We start from the raw sequence: 19,452 nt of genomic DNA on the forward strand, positions 1-19,452 counted from the left end.
ATCGGAGGACGGGCGATTTGAACTGCGCTAGAGGTACGCGGACGCTTCACAACGCATATTATCTTAAAATAAGTCTCTTCTTCGCATGAAACAAGCGTTTCGAGGTTTGTGGGATGGTATTTCAACAGTCCACGTTGAGTTAACATTAACCTTTAGTGTCCCTTTAAGGGAGAACCGGCGCGTTGTGAAGTGAGAGTCGCCTCTAGCCGCCCAGTTGGTCTGTTGCGCTCTTACATCTACATGTACGCTATCATCCATTATCTGTAAATATTGTATAAAGTTTTTCGTTTCTTCTTCGTCTGCGGAAAGAGTCAGTCTCTCGTCCTCCACCCCGAAGTCACAACACTATGCAAAGTCAGATATTAAAGGAGCAAAGGCCCCCAGATTTTCTCTCTCGCAGCCTCCCTTCCTCGGGCCTGCGCACAAACATCGGGCGCCTCGAGAAATGCCCCGCCTCGCTGTACTTGCTAGCAGTTGTAAATACGCGCCCGCTCCGCTTCCGTTGCAAAGGTTAATCACCACGTGACCACGACGTCACGCCTTCATCGGGCGGTGCGGCTCCGGGGATTACCCCGCGGGGACGGGATAGCGTTCCTACGAGTTCCTACCACGCTAGATGTACTCGTCGGCGGCCGTGCATGGAGAAGCGCCTAGCCTTCGGGCGTGTATCTGATCGGATGCCCTTCCATCAAAGCGCCACCGCCGCGTCGAGCGACCTTGCCGCTCGCGGCGGAGATAGCCGGCTCGCCGGAAACGGATGTCATGAATGATCGTCTACAGGAGATATAGTCTCCTGTGTGAATAACCCTTTACGGGCACGCCGAGGTATGCGCCGCGCACTTGGCGAGCCGACGGAGTTATCTAATATCGGCGACGATGTGCAGGCCTTCCTCGCCTATCGAACGCTCCAGCTGCTCGCGCGCGCGATCAGTCCGCCCCGACCCGTGACCCGGCAGGCAAGTGTATTGAGCCCTTTCTCTTTCAACCTCGTCCTCGCGCGCTTCCCAGAGCGCCTCCCGTGAGGATGCGGTCGACGTCGCGCTGTAGCACTAGGTGCGAGGTGCCACGTGGCGCATGAGTGACGTTTGTGGCCGCGTGTAAGCTGCTCTCGATGCCGTCTCCACTTGACCTCGGACTGATGATATTGCCTACGAAAACGAGGAGCTCGTGATGTATCCCCCACCCCCCGACACGCCGGCAGCGGAACGGAGGGACGGGGAGGACGGCGTTGGTAGCGGTGCGGGAAGGACTCGCCGAGACTTTCACCACTTCCCTCCTGGTCACGACCCACCCCGGCCACGCTCCGGACAACGGCGTCAAGTTGCCCCTTCGGCTGCGCTTCGAAGGCCCCAGCAGATGCGTCCCCATGACGACCCGACACTTAACGACTTTCAAGTATGATTTGGACTTTCTTTCATGTCCTTAAACATTAGTGCATTGGAATGCACTGCTTATTCACCTGTCAACTGAGATAGTGTGTGCCTAGTTTGTTGTTTGTACTTTTAATTTGTGTATGTTCTTAAGTCCATAAGCCAAGTATGAAAAGTTATTTTGCGTTTGCAACGGATGTGCATCTGTCTGGTCTACTTCACTGTGCGTACGTAAGGTGACCATTACTACATTTAAATGACGGTAACCGCAACATGGCTATCCCTGTCAAGAAGCGAGCCTCTGTAGTCTCCGAAGGGGATCGCTAATATATATATTTATTTGACTCAAAATTAGCATTACTATTATTACTGAGAACGTTCTGTTGTGCAGCTTCCTCTTGCCTACTAACATTAGCTCCTGACGTCACTATACCGAGGCCTACGTGCGTCATGCTGCTCTTTTCCCGCAGAGACTTCGCCGATTTCGCGACCTGCCTGAGAGACAGCTGGAAGTACTCGCACTGTGACAACGTGGCGGGGGCAGCTCGGCACAACGATACGCTGCTGAAGAGAATTGAGAAGGCGTACTTCCCCGACTGCCTCAGTGAGTAACGACTTTTGAGATCGCGCACACACGCACGCACGCATACAGATACATGCATACGTACATATATATGTATATATATTTCATTTATTTGACTCAAAATTAGCATTAATAGTCTTACTGAGAATGTTCTCGCTATTACGAAATCAGCCAATAAGTGTGGGTGAGCTTGGCTGCTCGCGACTGGCTGCAAGACGTCATTGCGATCAAAGGATCAAGCGGTTTTCTCGCTGTTCTTGACAGGAGACTGTAGATTCCCTGCTGGCATGCAGTGAAATAATATTGGGCTGACACGTTCACAGGAGCCTAGCTTACAGACCGGCAACGTTTTCAGGCTATGTTAAAAAAAGAAGTTTTTCAGTGGCCCTTTCAGTGAACTGATACAGCTAATAAAGTGTACCCTGGTTATAACACGTGATGACGGAATCTTAATTCAACACTGACCCAACTAAAGCTTTATATGGCATGCACGTAGTAACAACTTTGATAACCAGGACGTGCATGAGCGTAACTTTCGGGGAAGCAAGCGCACGTCCAATCTCGGAGGACATGCTATGACCCGGAGTCTAGGCCTCGTGGAGGGGTACCTCACTTCAAGAATGTTCATCTACAGACGGTTCTGGTGGGCCCGAAAAGGACTGCCACCCGGGCAAGGCCCTCCAGAAATTCATGAGCTGCGGAAACCGGTTCTACGACAGCGCGGTGCGCGTCTTCCAGAACCACGCCACCGTGTCTCTCACCTCCATTTGCCCGTAAGTTGAGCACCATCGTGTATCCGTTAAATTAAAATTAAATTACGGGGTTTTACTTGCCAAAACCACGATCTCATTATGAGGCACGCCGTAGCGGCGGACTCCGGAAATATGCACCACCTTGAGTTTTTTTTAACGTGCACCTAAATCTAAGTACATGGGTGTTCTCGCATTTCGCCCCCATCGAAATGCGGCCGCCGTGGCCGAGATTCGATCTCGCGACCTCGAGCTTCGCAGCGCAGAACCATAGCCACTAGACAACCGCGGCGGTCCATTGTGTCTCTGTACAATCACTGTACTACAGTGAGCCAATTCTCTCTTGCAAGCATTCTGATAGAACAGCATTCAAGGCCACCTATAGAATCCGTTAAGAACTGCCGCGATATGCACGGTTAGTGCCCGTTGCGAACAAAAAAAAAAAGTACTGAAAAAAAAATTCGCCAGCGATCACGATACTCTCTAATGCGAAGCTTGAGCGCAGCTCTTTATGTGTTTTCATTTCTGCGATATATTGGCTGGCGCGGACAATCTGTCTCGTGCGGCACGTTGCAAACGGAGCGAAGCGTCGCAAAGCAAGTAACACTCAAGCACAACGATAGCGGCAAGCAAAGTCGGCGATTGTCGAAAGAGTCTGATCTGCGCGACAGGCGAGTCGGCTTTTATACCTGACACGTCGAAGGTTCCAGCGTAATTGCTCGTGCCCGCGTAGGCCCAGAAAGTACTGCACAAGTCGCGCCGCGCATACAACCAGATTACAAATACTATGGCGCCATCTCGTAGTCTCGTGCGGCACTCTGCTTTCTTCCTTCCTCTTTCGCCATACTCTCCTCCTCCGCTTTCCGCCTCGCGCTTTTACTGTAGCCTCCTCCTCCGCTTTCCTCATCGCTCACTTCTTTCAGCTCCAGCTGCCCTGCGCGTTCGCTTTCATCTTTGGCTGGGCTCATTCGCTCAGTTATGGTACGTCCACACTAGCGACAAAAACGCGCGCGACACACCGCGCGCGGCGAGCGGTGTTGTCGCGCGCGGCAAGATTCACGAAAAGCGGCAGCAACGCGCGGCAAACGCGCGAATGGGTGCGAGACCCATTTTTCGCGGCAGACGCAAAACGACCACCAATCAGAAGCGAGCCGCTTTACGAGCCGCGCTCTTGTGGCGCCACCTGTCGCACAAGCAAAGAATCATAATCTATGGGCTCTGAGACTGAACAGTGACACGCGCGCCGTAAAATCTCAGAGGCCATTGCAGTCAAGGGGGCTGTTTTTGTTAAGCCTTACCACACCGCCACTGAGGCGTCGACGAAGAATTCGCCTCGCAATGGAGGCGTTTTTGGAAACCGTTCGCGGATATGCGTGCCGCTATGACAAATCGAGTGTCGGACAAGGAGCTGCGCGCCAACCGCTGGCACATTATGGACAGCAGTTTGGCATGACAGGTGAGTAATTGGTGAAGGCGGGGAAGCAGAGTGTGCGCCTGGCCCTCAGTGTCCCTGTACCGTACCCAAAACTTTCTCGTCCGCTTTCTGGCACGTCGGCGTCACACAAGTAAAGAACAAACAAGTATTATAGTGTTCACAGTCACCAGTAGCTCCTCGTGCGTATCCGACATGACTGAGCGTGGCCGGCAGTGGCGCAAAAAAACACAGACACTTCCGATGGAAGACGAAATGGGCAGAACGGAGAGCGCGTTGTCACGAGAAGTATCGAATGGAACGAGACAACGCGGGACTCCACGGGCCGCTGCCGCGTGCCGCAAAACGCGACTGTGGACTTTCCCGCACGCGTCTGCCGCGCGGGCGCTTGCCGCGTGCGGCGTGTCGCGCGCGTTTTTGTCGCTAGTGTGGGCGTACCATTACGAGGGGCAGCGCCGACGCTCGCCCCAGGCACGGAAGAGCTGCGCTATCAAAAAAAGATGGAATATATACAGCCACGATAAAACCTAAGTATTGTTACATAAATACGGGGGTTCTTTCAATCAGCGCGGAAAACGGCGGCAACACAATAAGGAAGGACGCAGTACCAGCGCTATCTAACAGCTGAAGCCTTTCTTCGATAGAATTACGGTCATCGTCAAGCATAAATTCAAAACAAAAAACAAAAACAGAGCTCGTGAACTTGGCAGACGCCTTTCATATACAAAAGACGCGCGATGATTGCGTATCGGAGCCGTCTTTCTCTGTGAGATTGTGAGGCGCGAATGCTTGATGATCGCGTGGCGTAATGACATGCGCGCGCAGATGGTGCGTTCCTGTTTTGCGTTTTTTTTTATTAATAAACTTCATTTGCTAGACAGCGCTTGTCCCGCGTCCTTCCTTGTTGCGTTGCCGCCGTTTTCCGCGCCGATTCAAAGAATGCATCAATTGCAATCGACTAGCTTCCACATTACTGCATAAGTACCCGAGAAATTATAGAAAGGGTTATCCGAAGCACCAACTCTCACTGGTACATGATATCTGCCGGCTTCGACTGCAAACCACTTATATTCAATGATGATAACATAATCCGTTACTTTATGCAGCAGAACGTACTAAAGAAAGACTATCTGACGCCGCGTTTCACCATAACGTGCACGCGTTATAGAACAACAGGCGCACCTCAACTACAACGCCTTATTCATTCTCCTGCCCCAATAATATGACCACTGTACTATTTTTATTTATTTATTTATTTATTTATTTATTTATTTATTTCCTCAAAGGTCTCTGTTGAGACATTACATGAGGGAGTGGGGAGTTAGTCTCCCTCAGCGACCTACAATTATCCCTGTCTGAAATCCGCCGACCCTTTCCACTATGGGTAAATCTGCTATTGTATAGACATCGCTTAATCATTTGCGAGCATGTACTAGCTACGTTTTCCATCCGTGCAGACGAGTATATTGCTTATCTGCTTATGCATGCCTGTCCTGCACAGAACTCACTTATTTCTATAAACACATTTAGAAAATCTGCTATACCTGCTTCTAATTTATATACTGTCACGTTCATACAGATTAACAGCGCCAACATAGCACCATATCATGCGTATATTGTCACGGCGTAGTGACAATAGGCGCGATATGACAAGTGACAAGTATATGGGAAGACTACCAGAATCATTGATCAGATGATCGGCCATCTTATTGAGCTAACTTGTACCTAGACAGCAAAAGCGACGCGAAGGTATATTATTGGCCGTTGAGCAATGAATTACGATAAGCTTTCTTTTTTGTTGTAACATATCCATTTGGAGGTCATACGGAAGTTCATGTTCGTGTCTGGGCGGAGCTACGAGGAGCGTCCCCTCGGGATATCGCACCGTATAAAGGGCTTCTCTTTAAACGAAGTCATTGAACACACTTGCGGGACTTCAACGACCTGTCTCGTATTATGTATGACCTGTCGTGGTGCCAAGGCGTTGGCGCTGCTAAGCCCGAGGTTGTGAGATCACATCGCAGCCGTGGCGGCCGCATTTCTACGGGGGCGAAATGAAGAAAAAAGAAGAAACAAAGAAAGAAATACGCCAGTGTGCCGCATTTTCAAGGTGGTCGAAATTAATCCGGGTCCCCCACAATGTATGGCGCGCCTCATAACCAGATCGTGGTCTTGGCACGTATCTACTAGTCCCCCCCCCCCCCCCCCCCCTCAGAATTTATAATTTAAAATTTAACTCACTCTGCACACAGCGAGGTCGACGCGTACGACCAGTGTGCCCACGACACCCAGCAGGAGGCGCGATGTTCGTCGGGCTACGAGATGGCGCCCCACATCAAGTTCATCGCGGACGGTGTCACGCAGAGGTACCACCTCCTGTGCAGCGCGCTGAAGCAAGCAGGTGAGCTTGCACGGCTGCGGAACGTGGCGAATATGGCTCATGAGTGTCGACACAGACGAGACTTTCGACGGCTTTATTATAGGGAGTTTTCTTTTTTTTTTGTACACTGTGATTACCTGAGAAAGGCGAGCGGGGATTAAAGCGCGGAGGCGAACCGGACGAATGCAGTGCAATTGTTGCCGTAACCATAGTGTATTCTATATTTCGCTGCTGGTGTAGATTCTCGGCAGTGGCGTAATCACTAACACGGCGACTTCGACATTCTTTTTTTTTGTTCTTTCATAAACAATAATGCACCGCGAGAACGTGTGTGCAAGGCATTGCAGTTAGAAGGAGCATCTCAAGCTGAAACTCTCTGAATTAAACCGTTTTACCTTGTCCAGAAACGTCTGCATTCTGGTTCTGCTTTCTATTCTATTAATAGGGAGAGTGAACTGAGCAAGTTGATATCGACTGACGTCGCAGATATAGCGCCAAAAAACAAAGGCGAATACAGAACACACCAAGGGCGCTTCTATTCTGGTTCTTTATACTTCCGCGATAGAATCCGCTGATTTCGGCTGCTTCGTGGCCGGGGTAATCATAGCTCGAGAAAGGCCGTATATCTGCGACATGAACACTCAAACCGCGCTCCCAAGCTGCCATTAAAACAGGCTTGCTCCAAAAAAAAAAAGTAAATTTTGTTGATTCGGATGTGCTGTGAATCTGCATGCCTCCCCCCTTCGCCCCCCCCCCCCATCACACGCACGCGCACACACACAGTGGTATTCATGAATATTTCCCTACAGAAATTACCAGAGGGAACTCACACGCTGCTATTATAAAGTCACCATGGGAATGGGCGTAAGTGGTAAAACGATCGCTCTGATCTTCGCGCTTGTGGCTTCAGACGTTCTTGTCGCGTTATTATGTTTCTGCACTCCAACGTTCCGACTGATTATACATTTCTAAACTCACGACGGCAATGAGTTTTTGTGCTCATGGTCACTGCGAATTATTGCGTTTAGAAAGAGATATTTTGGTGAACATTACCAACTTGAAGAGTCGCAAAGCCGTTCGAAGCCGGAAGGATGAAGTGTAGGCAAATCCGTCTCATCCACCCATCATTCCTATGCGCTGGTTAAACAGCCGTACTTTTTAAGCGGCTCCAGTGGGCAGTAGTGCCGCAGTTCCCTCGTCGGAAACGCTATGGCGTGAATAGCCGCCATGACAGCGACAGAACTTCTCGCACAAATATGGTACCGCGAGCGTCTCATATCTCTGGAGCGTCAACAAAGAAAACAAAATAAATTCGCTAGTGGCGCTTATTAGAACTGGAATGCTTTGTGAAGCATGTTAACAGTGCTAAGGAAGACTAACCATGATTTACACAGGACAGGCGCTGTTAACAAACTTCACAAGGCTATAATTAAGTAACCAATTCGCAAAGTTTTCCGCAGCAATAACCGGAAAGCCTTTTTTTTTTTTCTTTTTCGACAATTCGTGTTTTCAGGCAGCTCCTTGCTAATTTATTGAAGGTTGGTCCTGTTCGTACCTTCTACTATAATAGACTGATTTGTACCGCTGTCTTCGTGAGCTGTTTCTTTTGTTTTTAGCTTGCCTGGGATGTCCATTTAAGTACGTATACGTGCATTCAGCCAGCCAGAAAGCGGTCACGAGTTGTTGGTGCAATAATATAGTGTTTTCTTGCATGCTTGTTGTCTGTGTATACTCAAGGAATTGCCTCGTCTCTGGAAAGATGCATGCGCAGTTCAGAGATAAAGACCAGATCTTCAATCAGAGTGCGCCGTGTGTTCAAACGAATTGTCCAGCTGTGACCGCTGGCTCGTTTTCGGCTGCATGTATAGTGCGCCGAACCGCCGTTAGGGCTTGTATTGAGATGGATATCAGCTTGCACTGTAATATAATTTACACCCTGAAAAGTGAAAAAGGGTGTGTCTATAACTCACACCCTTCGGGTGTTATAACGGACACCCTAGGGGTGTGAGTTATAGACACATTTACACCCTTTTTCACCTTTAAGGGTGTAAATTATTTTACAGTGTGGCGGCCCGGCCCGCCTTAATTAATATTGGCACTCTGAAATTAGCTGTAATTTGTCCACGGGTTCTAAAGCACCCGCGTTGGTGATATCACGCGAGTCCAAATGTTGCCAAAAACAGCGGCTGCGACCGCGCGCGTATTGTGCTTCGCGAGATTAACGTCTGAATAATAATAATAATAAAAAAAAAAACGCGGCTGTTGGTTCAGCTTTCCAGAAGAGCACGACAGCCTGCAACCGTCAGAGGTTCATCAACGACATGTTCCTGTGCGGATTCCACTTCGCCAACATCATGGACATCGCCCGAAAGGATACCGGCATAAATCCGTGCACGTAAGTGTCCCATGCGAGATTACTCCTTATCGGCAATTATGAACAATTTAACTTGGAACCAAGTGCGCCCCTGTCTCGGAGGCGTCGAAATCTACTCTGCATGGTACGAAAGATTATTTCCGCATCAGTGCTTATATGCCGCGACGCTGTCAGACTCGGCGCCCTAAACTTGCATCTATATACGGACGATGCTTCGGTTCACGGACGCCGACTCGCAGACGACGATTGGAGCGGTGTACTCGGATTTAGGTGCACGTTAATATAATCAACGCCTGGGGACGTAAACTCATTCTGAAGCCTTAACCACTGAATCTGTCACTGTCTAGCGCAGTGTAAACTTATGGCGCGACGAAATAAATAAGTAAATAAATAAATAAATAAATAAATAAATAAATAAATAAATAAATAAATAAATAAATAATCTCAATCCTAGTTAGGCGGTCGCGAACAAATTAAACCAGAGCAGTTCAACACCGCACTTGTGCCGCTTTTGTAACAATTTATTTTTGTGCACAATGCACGTTAAGGAACCGCAGGTGGCCAAAATTTATTCCGGGGTCCCTCACTACGGCGTGCCTTATAATCATGTCGTGGTTTTCGCACGTAAAACCCCCAAATTTAATTTTTTAGCAACTTATTTCCTTGGTTATGTGATTCTCTTACCATCGGTTGCACCGAATGGCTTTGGGTAACTCTTGATATATAGTGTACTCTGTGCTTCGAAATTACACAACGTGGGAGGTTAAGGCCGACCAATCATCTCGCATCTGGGCCACAACGTCGCAGTTTGCGAACGCGCTGTCTTGGCGTTTTCGCAATGAAGCCCACACTGGCGGCGTCTATTAGCGTCTGACAAAACTTTCTACTTTAGAAAATGGCGGCGTAGTTGAATGTATTCTACTGCAGTGTCGTGTGTTAGCGCTGAGCAAAGAACAAGATGGAGCCTCTCTCTATATATATATGTTCTCGCTGAGCAACAAAAAAAAACGCGGTGCCGACTTGCACACTCCTCGGCGCTCACCTATCGCGCTATCTCCGACCCCCAGCACTCTATCGCTCCCACCCTCAACTTCCGGTATCGAACGCAACTTCCGGGAACGCGTATATATGGCAGCCAACGGTGCAGCCCTCGCTTGACATTGCATAAGGACGCGCACGGAACCGACGCGAGTCGCGAATTACGAGACGCACCTCAAAGGTTGGGTGCACCTTGCAGAAGCGAAGCTCGCGCCTGGTTTGAGCGCGTTCAGATATGTTGGTGATGGTCCGAGAACTTGGATTGGCGTTGAGGGTCGCCCTTGTACACAAACACTTAAGAATGACTGAGCGCATGGAAGGCCGGGGACAACAGGACGCACGGAAGCGTTTGTGCGTGTCCACTTGATTGTGCCCCTCTGTCTTTGCACTGAAATTACGTTATTACTCCAGTATGGCCAAGAATTGTTATTACATGCATAACAGCCATTGGGCGCGCGCTGAAAATTACCACTGGTTCATAGCGTTTGGGAACGCAGCGCGACTCCGACTAATGGGGCAGAAACCGAATACATAGCACTCTAGCGCTGTCCTACAGATTCTTGCCCGTCAAACTCCTAATAAAAAAAATAAAAAAATGAAAAAAAGGACGTTGAAAGTGTTGGAATTGTTGCACTTGGCAGAAATTGCTGCTGTAAACATAAACCAGTGGATTGTACTGGTGGCCCAGCGCTGTGGAGGTTATAGGGTTCCGACCTCTCCCTTTTCGAGATACGCCGGCACTTCTTTTGACACGTGGCTTTGTTTTGGTGTATATGCGGTGCAGAAAACTCATGTGGTCGAAAAACCGAGCGTGCGTCAACGGCACTGTATACGAAGCTCCCCTCTCCCTTTATTCTACCCAGAACCGACCCCGTGTGCGTGTGCGATTTTATGGCAGAAATGCATCTCGGGCCATACTGCGCAATCGTCGCATCCATTCTTTAATCGCTTGTTTCGCGTTCTCTTCAATTGCAGTACACAATACCAATGCATTGGCATCAGCAGGGCAGCCAGGCAGGCTGAGTATGGAGCATAGCCTTTATAGCGTCTCCTTCCAAGAGCGGCCGTGACAAAGCATTACGGACTGCGCCACGGCGAGTGCGATTGTTACAACGGTTATTCTGTGCGACACTTACAACGTACATGGAATTAAGGGCGATCTCTCCGCTGCGTTGCAAGGAGTCGCTGCGGATTCCCATAGAAATGATTTCGCCACGCCGACAGGTACATCGAGAGGTACAGGAAGTGTCACAACACGTCCCTGGAGACGTACGGCTGCGCTCCACCTGACCAGCTGTACAAGGACGCGGAGAAGTTCTTCGAGTTCCTCACGCAGAAGTTCGCGGAAAAGTGCAGGGCGGACTCCAAGGCGGGTGGCGTCGCCATGGTGTCACGCCTCACCGACAAGGACGGTGAGCTTGCGTATACGAGCACTCTCCATAAGCGCGAACAAGAGAAACGTTCGCAAGACGTCGAGTCTTGAGCTGGTCGAACAAGGAACGTCGCTGGTTGCGAACGTTGAGGCAAGGGGGCGCTTGTCTTCGCTCTGACAATCTCTCCTTTTGAAGGCGTTGGCTGCAGCGACATTCTTTGTTCGAACACTGTTGACCACTCTATATATTATCATAAACATGGCAACCTTTATTAAAGCGGCACGTTTTAACTAGTCATCGCGATGACAATTATATGGACAAGGCGAATTTTCGTCGACGCTCATATAAAGTGAAAGTGCAATAAGTCGTGCACCGCGCGCTTCCGTTGTGAGGGAAAGCGTGAAAGGGTGGCAAGAGAAGGATGGTGGCTTCATCGACCACGTAACTTACAACAGTGGGCGCGCGGGAACACGGTGCGCGTCAAGCCGGCACTCCCGCACACAACTGTTTCCTGAGGTGTTGGCGAGGGTGTCGGCGAGGGTGTCGGCTTGACGCGCACCGGCTTTGCTCGCGCCCATTGTTGGAAGTCACACGACCAAGAACGCGCCAGTGGGGAGTGGGCGTCTGCTCCTCTATCCCCGCCGTGGCTGCGCATGGCGGTCCCCGCGGCTGAGCGCATAGGTGGCTCGCGCCCCGTATTTGCGGTGAGCGCAAAAGCTAATAGGTCGAGCACAGACGCCTGATGGCTTTGCAAGTTTGGGAAAGGCGGTGAAATATAGAAATGCATGGGCTCGGGCCTGCCCGCGGGGCCCGAGACCATGACCTTTGTGCTGCCTCTCGCTCCAGCACGAACTAAACGCACAGGAAGATATATATATCGGCCTTCGGTGCGAATAGACTCGTTCTCCCGTCGCAGATCGCTTTCAAGAGAAAGCCCACATGGCAGTGCTCAGCCGCCGCCGGAGTAGAAACACCTTCGGTGCCTTGCGCGCAATGGAAGACGCGCTTCCTGATCCCCGCCTTGCTCCCTTCAGCGCGCGAGATGCGCGCGCTTTCAGTCGCAAGCACAGCACGGCGCGCGGCCACGATGTTGTCGCATTTGGACTTTATGCGGAACATCACACCGACGCCGACGGCAAAAATGCGTCTGGAGCGTCCGTATAACTGCTATCGCAATAAAACGAAAGGGATGCGCTGAGTCTCATGACGTAGATTCACCAGATAAACACTTTTTTTGTCCAGTGCACTTATCGCGTTTGCCAGTTGTCGTGTGATGCGCGATGGACACGCAGAGCTTGCTTCCGTGCGTGGTAAAGGCTGTGTGTGTGGAGAGGGGGGGGGAGGGGAGGCGCCACACACATATGGGGCTACTCTCACGTGGTACATAATAAATTAGAGCGCTGCAGAGCTTCCTTGCTTCGAACATGAAATAGCTAACCGAGTGCACGTACAAGTGAGAAAACGTATGATCACTAGAAGGGCTACCTACGTGTGTCCTGCTCGGGCGTCTGCGCGCGCAACGCTGTTTTCGGGCAGCGTTACAACAATCAGGTCGTTATGAGCTTCAGTGAACACGGATTGTGTTTCACTGAAATCGCGGTTCCCCATATCCAAGTTCCAACTGTACCGGCAACAAAGTCAACAAATGTGTCTTTCATCCTCTGCTTCTCTTGCTATGGAATACCTGCTACTAAAGTGAGAACAGGTGCTATAGCTCATTTTGCCTCCTACAAGATCTGCTCCAGGATGTCCTCGACGATTCCAACCGCTGTATTTGCAGAAAAAGTACAGTATGCCGCAGCTCCTGGTACCCTGCATGTGCGGGCGTCTTTCTCGATCCTCCTTTTTAAAATAAACTAGTGAAGGTTAGAGTGGTAGTTAGCGACGCATGCGCACACAAAATATTGATCGTCGCTATTTGAAACACCTCGCTCTCTGTACTTTGCGGCCACGCGGTCGGGCCTTATTTGCGGTCCGACTGGGCTGGGTCGGCTGGTGAAATTTTTGGGTGGGCTTGAGATGGGTCAGATTATTGCTTTGAGACACTGGAACGGGCCTGGGCGGGCAAACATGCGCAATTTCCGGGCCCGGCCCGGGCCCGGACCTAGAGTCACGGCCCGTGCTGTGCTCTACGAGGAGGCAAGAGGCAACAATAAGAGCTTGCTACGCATTGCCGCCACTCAGCGTTGCGATAGCCAGTGAGATTGAATCACGTTTGTTTGTGCGCGCGCGTGACACAAGGCGCGGTAATGTAACTATAATAGTAAGCGAGCGTTTACGGTAACTTATGCATGGTTGATAAGATTACTAAACTTACTTCGTGTGGTTGTCTAATACATAATATAATGTTAAGCACAGCACAGTATCGCTATCTGTGCTTTGGCTTTCGGGCGAAAGTGCGATATTCTTTTTTCATATTTATACCAGGTCTCCCACGTAACTTGAGCCAGACTTTAAAAATATGCAAATGCCACATGTCTCGACAGAACCAAGGTAATGTTGTTTGCTGACAACGTTCTCATTGATACTTTTCATCGAATTATTAAAATTAAACTATGGGGTTTTACGTGCCAAAAGCACTTTCTGATTATGAGGCACGCCGTAGTGGAGGACTCCGGAAATTTCGACCACCTGGGGTTCTTTAACGTGCACCTAAATCTAAGTACACGGGTGTTTTCGCATTTCGCCCCCATCGAAATGCGGCCGCCGTGGCCGGCATTCGATCCCGCGACCTCGTGCTCAGCAGCCCAACAACATAGTTTCAACGAATTATAATATTTGACAAGTTGATTAAATAATGAAGAATAATCAAGACTATAGGTGAAATTACGCGGAACGCTAGAAATGACCGGAGTATCTCCAATCGACGGCAAACATCACCTTGGTTCTGTCCAGTTACGTGTCATTTGCATATATTTCAAGCGTGGCTGAAGTTACGTGGGACACCCGGAATAGGTGAGTGGCGTTTCTTTTCTTTTCTTTTATTTACCAGAAACAACCGCATGAACTGCGCGCATGGATAGTTTCGTCAGCTCTGGTTAGATCCAAAGACAGGATGGACATTATTAAGTAATGCTTCACATTAGTGCCAGACGTCATGCCATACACGCTGTAACGGGACATCTGATGTTGCAGCCACACACTGTTATGTGCTCACGTTAGCATTATAGTGCGGTTAAAATACTATAACTTAGGTCATACGACTAATATTTACGGCCGAGAGCGCCAGTTACCCTGAAAAATGTTAAAGCGGGGACATAATTATAGAGTTGCCCTGTTAGAGTAGGTTGGGCGCTGGCTATATTAGATGTACTCCGTTCTCAATAGTTCGCCTCGTACCGCACTGCAGCCTCCGTGATCGGGCGGCGCGCGTCGCCCAAGCTCGGAGGCCATGACCGCACCGCTGAACGTCTTACATAAATTACTAGAAAGCACTATATGGCGCTAGTGATAGCGCCATACAGTGATATGCAACGTCTGGCTAATATCTGCGGACAGGAAGGCGAGAATTTAGGATCGATATTTAGCGTTAAAGAATAAGGTTTTGTGGTATTCAATTAATACAGTGAATAGGCAGTGTCAACACATGGGCACGAAGTAGTACTTCGTGCCCCTGTGTTGACACTGCCTATTCGGGTTGACACACTATTCGGGTGAAAGAATACATTTACCTTGGTTTTGGTAAACTAATACCAGTGGATTTGGTAATAGTATGGCATCGATAAACGAAGGCAATATATATAATGAAGCAGGAAAGAACAATAATAGCTAAGGGGAAAATACTTGCGGCCATAATGAAACACATAGCGCTATGGGGATACAATAGGTACGAGTGGCTCCGAGGTGTCTGGGAAGGGGTAATGGTTTCAGGACTTACATTTGGAAACGCGATTGTTTGCTTGACGTTAGGGGCACAACCAGGACTCGATGGCAACCAAAGGTCTGTGGGACGCCTCGCATTGGGCGCTCACGGGAAGACTACAAAGGAAGTTGTACCGGGTGATATTAGACGTTGGATTGCGCAACATTTTGACGAGTGTCTGTGTGTCTCGTCAAAATGTTGCGCAATCCAACCTCTAATATGCTATACCAACACACCCAGTCGTCAACCTTGGTTGATATGGGCTGGACAAGTTCTGAAGTGACGGAAGCGCAGATTAAAATTCACTTCGAAGAACGACTGAGGAATATGGAAGAAAGTAAATGGGCTGCGAGAGTGTTCAGGTATTTGTACAGGAAAAACATTGACTCACTGTAGAGGAAAATAACTAGGAAGCTTACTAGCAAGAATGCGACCGGTATAGTAAGCAACATGGCAACAAAGAACGACAAACGCAAAGTCAGAGAGGTGCAGACAATCTCCTGAGTTGTGGAAATTCAAATGAAACCTGCCATGAGTAACTACCTAAGAGGAAAAAACAAACTCAAAAGGAAGCTCTTTACTTTTCGAAGTGGAATCAGGATGCCTTATAGAACGCGTGCTTATTTATTTATAAACTACACCAATAAAGAAGAAGCATGTGCTTGCTGCGGTAAATTTAGGGAAACGATGGAACATGTTTCATTAGAATGTGAAAATATCTACCCAGCTTTCGGTTTAGGCTCTCAGGGACAGCAGGGGGAACGTAAAGGTGTCCGCAGTAGAGATTAGTAAAATGCGACAAGAGTTTTGGTGCCAGAAAAGTAATGAGACCACAAACAACGGAGGCAAACAAAAACAAAGTTATCAATAGGGGTTCAGAAAGTTTGATGCTAGAAATATTTTGTCTGTTAAGAAAAAAAAAATGATAGGCAAAGCATTAGGCTAAAAAAATTAAGGAAAGAAGGAGGCTGGTGGCGCAACGCACCGCGCCTTTTGAAAGGGAACGCTCAGAGCATCCATCCATCCATTCGTCTACGGGAAGTTCAAGGCGGTTCAATCAGCATGTGAACGATGGACTAGATGTACTGTATACATCCATGCAATTTGCCTAAAGAAAACCATAATTGCCTGGAAGTTAAGAAATGTACATGTTCTTGCTAGCCTAACATTGACCTCTAGAGCGGTCTTCGATTTACATTTAATTATATTCTTAAATGCCACTATTACAATGCGTATACGTTGCAACGAAGTGTTGTGCTGATGCATGATGCTGATGTACGTAAATGCATGACGCTCTGTGTAGGGCAGTATCTAGTGATGTATTTAATTTCATGGTTGCGTCAAAGTGCGTGAAAGTGTTGTGTTTAATTTGACGTTTTTTTTTTTTTTAAGTGTACGACAATGCAAACAAAATGCTTGCCTCTGCTGCTGTCTCTGGCAGTATGGGGGCTAAGGACTCTCTCAAGCCATCCTTGAGAATGTCTTTTCTCTTCGCCTCCCATCACATGTATTGTGATAAACAAATAAGTGATCAATCAATCAATCAATCAATCAATCAATCAATCAATCAATCAATCAATCAATCAATCAATCAATCAATCAATCAAGCAAGCAAGCAAGCAAGCAAGCACGTATGAAGCACAATAAATAACGCCACAAAGACGTTTCAGATGACAAACACCAAATCCATGTTCTAACCGAGAGACGGAGTTCCCTCTAGTAAACTTAGCAGGAAATCTCTACGTTGTAAAAGGGCAAGTGACCGCGGTTGCGTCAAGGTCCTTTCGTTTTCGGGTTATGGTGGCCGCGCTCAAAAGTGACAGTTACGACTGATTTCATGCCAAGTATATAGCACATGACACTTTTGTGTACCTTGTTCCAGGTCTCTCGGATGCGGAGAAGAGTTGCGACGGGTACAGGTTTATCGGACAGTTCTTCCGTTGCGCCAAAGCTTTCATGAATACGACGAGCGGCAGCCGCCAGGACACGGCGCACATTTGCAGGTAAATGGTGACCATTGGAAAAAGAATATGCAGAAGCGATCGACGAATATTGTGAGTGCGAGCAAATATCCCGAACAAACGGACGAGCAAGTGAGCTCCGGTCCTCCGTGGTCGCTCAGTGGCTACGGTGTTGGGCTGCTGAGCACGAGGTCGCGTGATCGAATCCCGGCCACGGCGGGCGCATCTCGATAGGGGCGAAAACACCCGTGTACTTAGATTTAGGTGGTCAAAATTTCCGGAGTCCTCCACTACAGCGTGCCTCATAATCAGAAAGTGGTTTTGGCACGTAAAACCCCATAATTTAATTTTTTTTCTTCCTACCGTTGAATCCTCGCTGTAGCTTGGATGGCGTAGAGCACGCGCCCTTTCCCTCGCCTTCCCGCCACCAGAGTCTGCCACGATGAACAAGCGAGCGACAGCTTCCCTTCCTCCTCCCTTTGTCGAGCTGGACGGAAAGATAAGGATTCTGTAACGAGTCATTCGTAGCGAGAACAGAGATTGAGCGAGAACAATGACGAAAATGGGAGTGGCGCCACCCGTTGTCGACTGCGGTACCTGTCATGTGACGTCAGCACTGGCTGATTCGCAGGTTGTGTTCCAATGCTCGCCCTATAGCAGACGGCTGAGTAGACGGCTAAGCGGACAGCGGCCGTCTCGTTCCAGTTCCAACGTCAAAGGAGGGAGCTTCGCGAAGAACTTTCTGTTGCTCGATACGTGCTGCATAAAAGTGTTTTTCCGAGCGTGAAAGAAGCCCGCGAATACGCGCAAAGTGCCTCGAGAGGCCAGTCGCGCGGCAATTTTGCGTGCACTTGCGGGCTTCTTTCATGCTCGGAAAAAAAAAAAAACACTTTTATGCTGCACGTATTGAGCAACAGAAAGCTGTATCGGGAGTTTTTCATGTCGCTCTACAATTTTCTCAATGACACTTTTCATCTAATGATAATATCTGAGCAGTTGGTTAAATAATTAAGACTAGTTATCTAGCTATAGACAGAATGCGAAAAATAATCTGAGTATTTCCAAGGGATGGCAAACAACATTACCTTGGTTCTGTACAGATACATGGCACTTGCATATTTTAAATCTTTGGCTAAGGTTAAGCTGGGACGCCCCGTATATAGCGCCGTGCCTCGCGGCTACCTACCGTCGTGCGTGAGCTGGTGGAGGGGTCATTGTGAGTGCGAGCAAATATCCCGAACAAACGGACGAGCAAGTGAGCTCCGGTCCCTCTTCTTACCTCTGCCCGCCGTGGTTGCTCAGTGGCTACGGTGTTGGGCTGTTGAGCACGGGGTCGCGGGATCGAATCCCGGCTCTAGGTACGATGCCTCGCTGTACACTGCTAAATGAAAACACGTATCTCAAATTTCGCATTAAGGAGTACCGTCGGTGAACTGTTTTTGGCCACCGTAAATGAAAACTATGAAATATACGCAAGAAACAATCACGAACGCGTTAAAGAAATGGACACGCGAAAGGACAGGACGGCACAGAGAAATTAACCAACTAGCCCAAATCAAATTTATTATTTACAGACGTCTGGCAACACCGCTAGAGCATCAAAATGTCTTGTGTTTCTTCCATGGAGGGAGAAGAAAAAAAAAAAAAAACTAGGGGAGAACGTGGCGTGACACAAAAGAAATAGAAAAATAGGAGCATTGAGGGAGAAAAAAAAACAAACGAGGAGGGCCCGACGTCACTTTTTGTGAAGCTCAGTGACGCCGGAAGTTGGCGTTACTCCGCCATGTTGTCGGGGCAGATTCCTCTCTTTGCATTCTTCGGGGACTCGACTTCGGGGATTCTTTGCATTCTGGGCGACGAACGACCGAAATCGTGGCCAAACCCCTCGGGGTGATCTCGTGCGCGACGGCGACGAGCGACGGCTTTGAGCGGCGAAACGGGCCGTCGCGCGACTAGATCGCTCGTTCTTCACTCTATAAGAACAGTTTACACCCCTTGGCGTGCCCCTTCTGCCACACAACAATAATCGCCATCTGCCTTGATGCGTTTCCTTTCTTTAACACTGCGAGCCCGGAACTTTCCAGTAACGAACGGCACGCGCGTTATCGGAAGGGGCACTCCAAAGGGTGTAAACTGTTCTATGCTGATAATGCGCGTGCCGTTCGTTACTGGAAAGTTACGGGCTCGCAGCGTTAAAGAAAGGAAACGCGTCAAGGCAGATGGCGATTATTGTGTGGCAGAAGGGGCACGCCAAAGGGTGTAAACTGTTCTTAGAGTGTTGTCGCTCGGTTCCGGAAATCTAGGATTCGTCGCTCGTCGCCCTCGTCGCT

At 48.9% G+C, this 19,452-nt stretch overlaps 1 protein-coding gene across 1 annotated transcript in view; it reads left to right on the plus strand.

The window, feature by feature from the left end:
• Positions 1-19,452, plus strand: part of LOC126528337 (sentrin-specific protease 1-like) — a 44,496-nt gene that overhangs the window by 8,223 nt on the left and 16,821 nt on the right. The window contains exons 3-8 of the mRNA XM_055069274.1: positions 1,841-1,974; positions 2,588-2,726; positions 6,387-6,535; positions 8,786-8,909; positions 11,151-11,338; positions 17,044-17,164. Of these exons, the coding sequence (XP_054925249.1) occupies positions 1,841-1,974; positions 2,588-2,726; positions 6,387-6,535; positions 8,786-8,909; positions 11,151-11,338; positions 17,044-17,164 (855 nt within the window). The remainder of the gene's footprint in view (positions 1-1,840; positions 1,975-2,587; positions 2,727-6,386; positions 6,536-8,785; positions 8,910-11,150; positions 11,339-17,043; positions 17,165-19,452) is intronic.

The sequence above is a fragment of the Dermacentor andersoni genome, chromosome 9 (assembly GCF_023375885.2).
Source record: "Dermacentor andersoni chromosome 9, qqDerAnde1_hic_scaffold, whole genome shotgun sequence".
Taxonomy (NCBI): Eukaryota; Metazoa; Arthropoda; class Arachnida; order Ixodida; family Ixodidae; genus Dermacentor; species Dermacentor andersoni.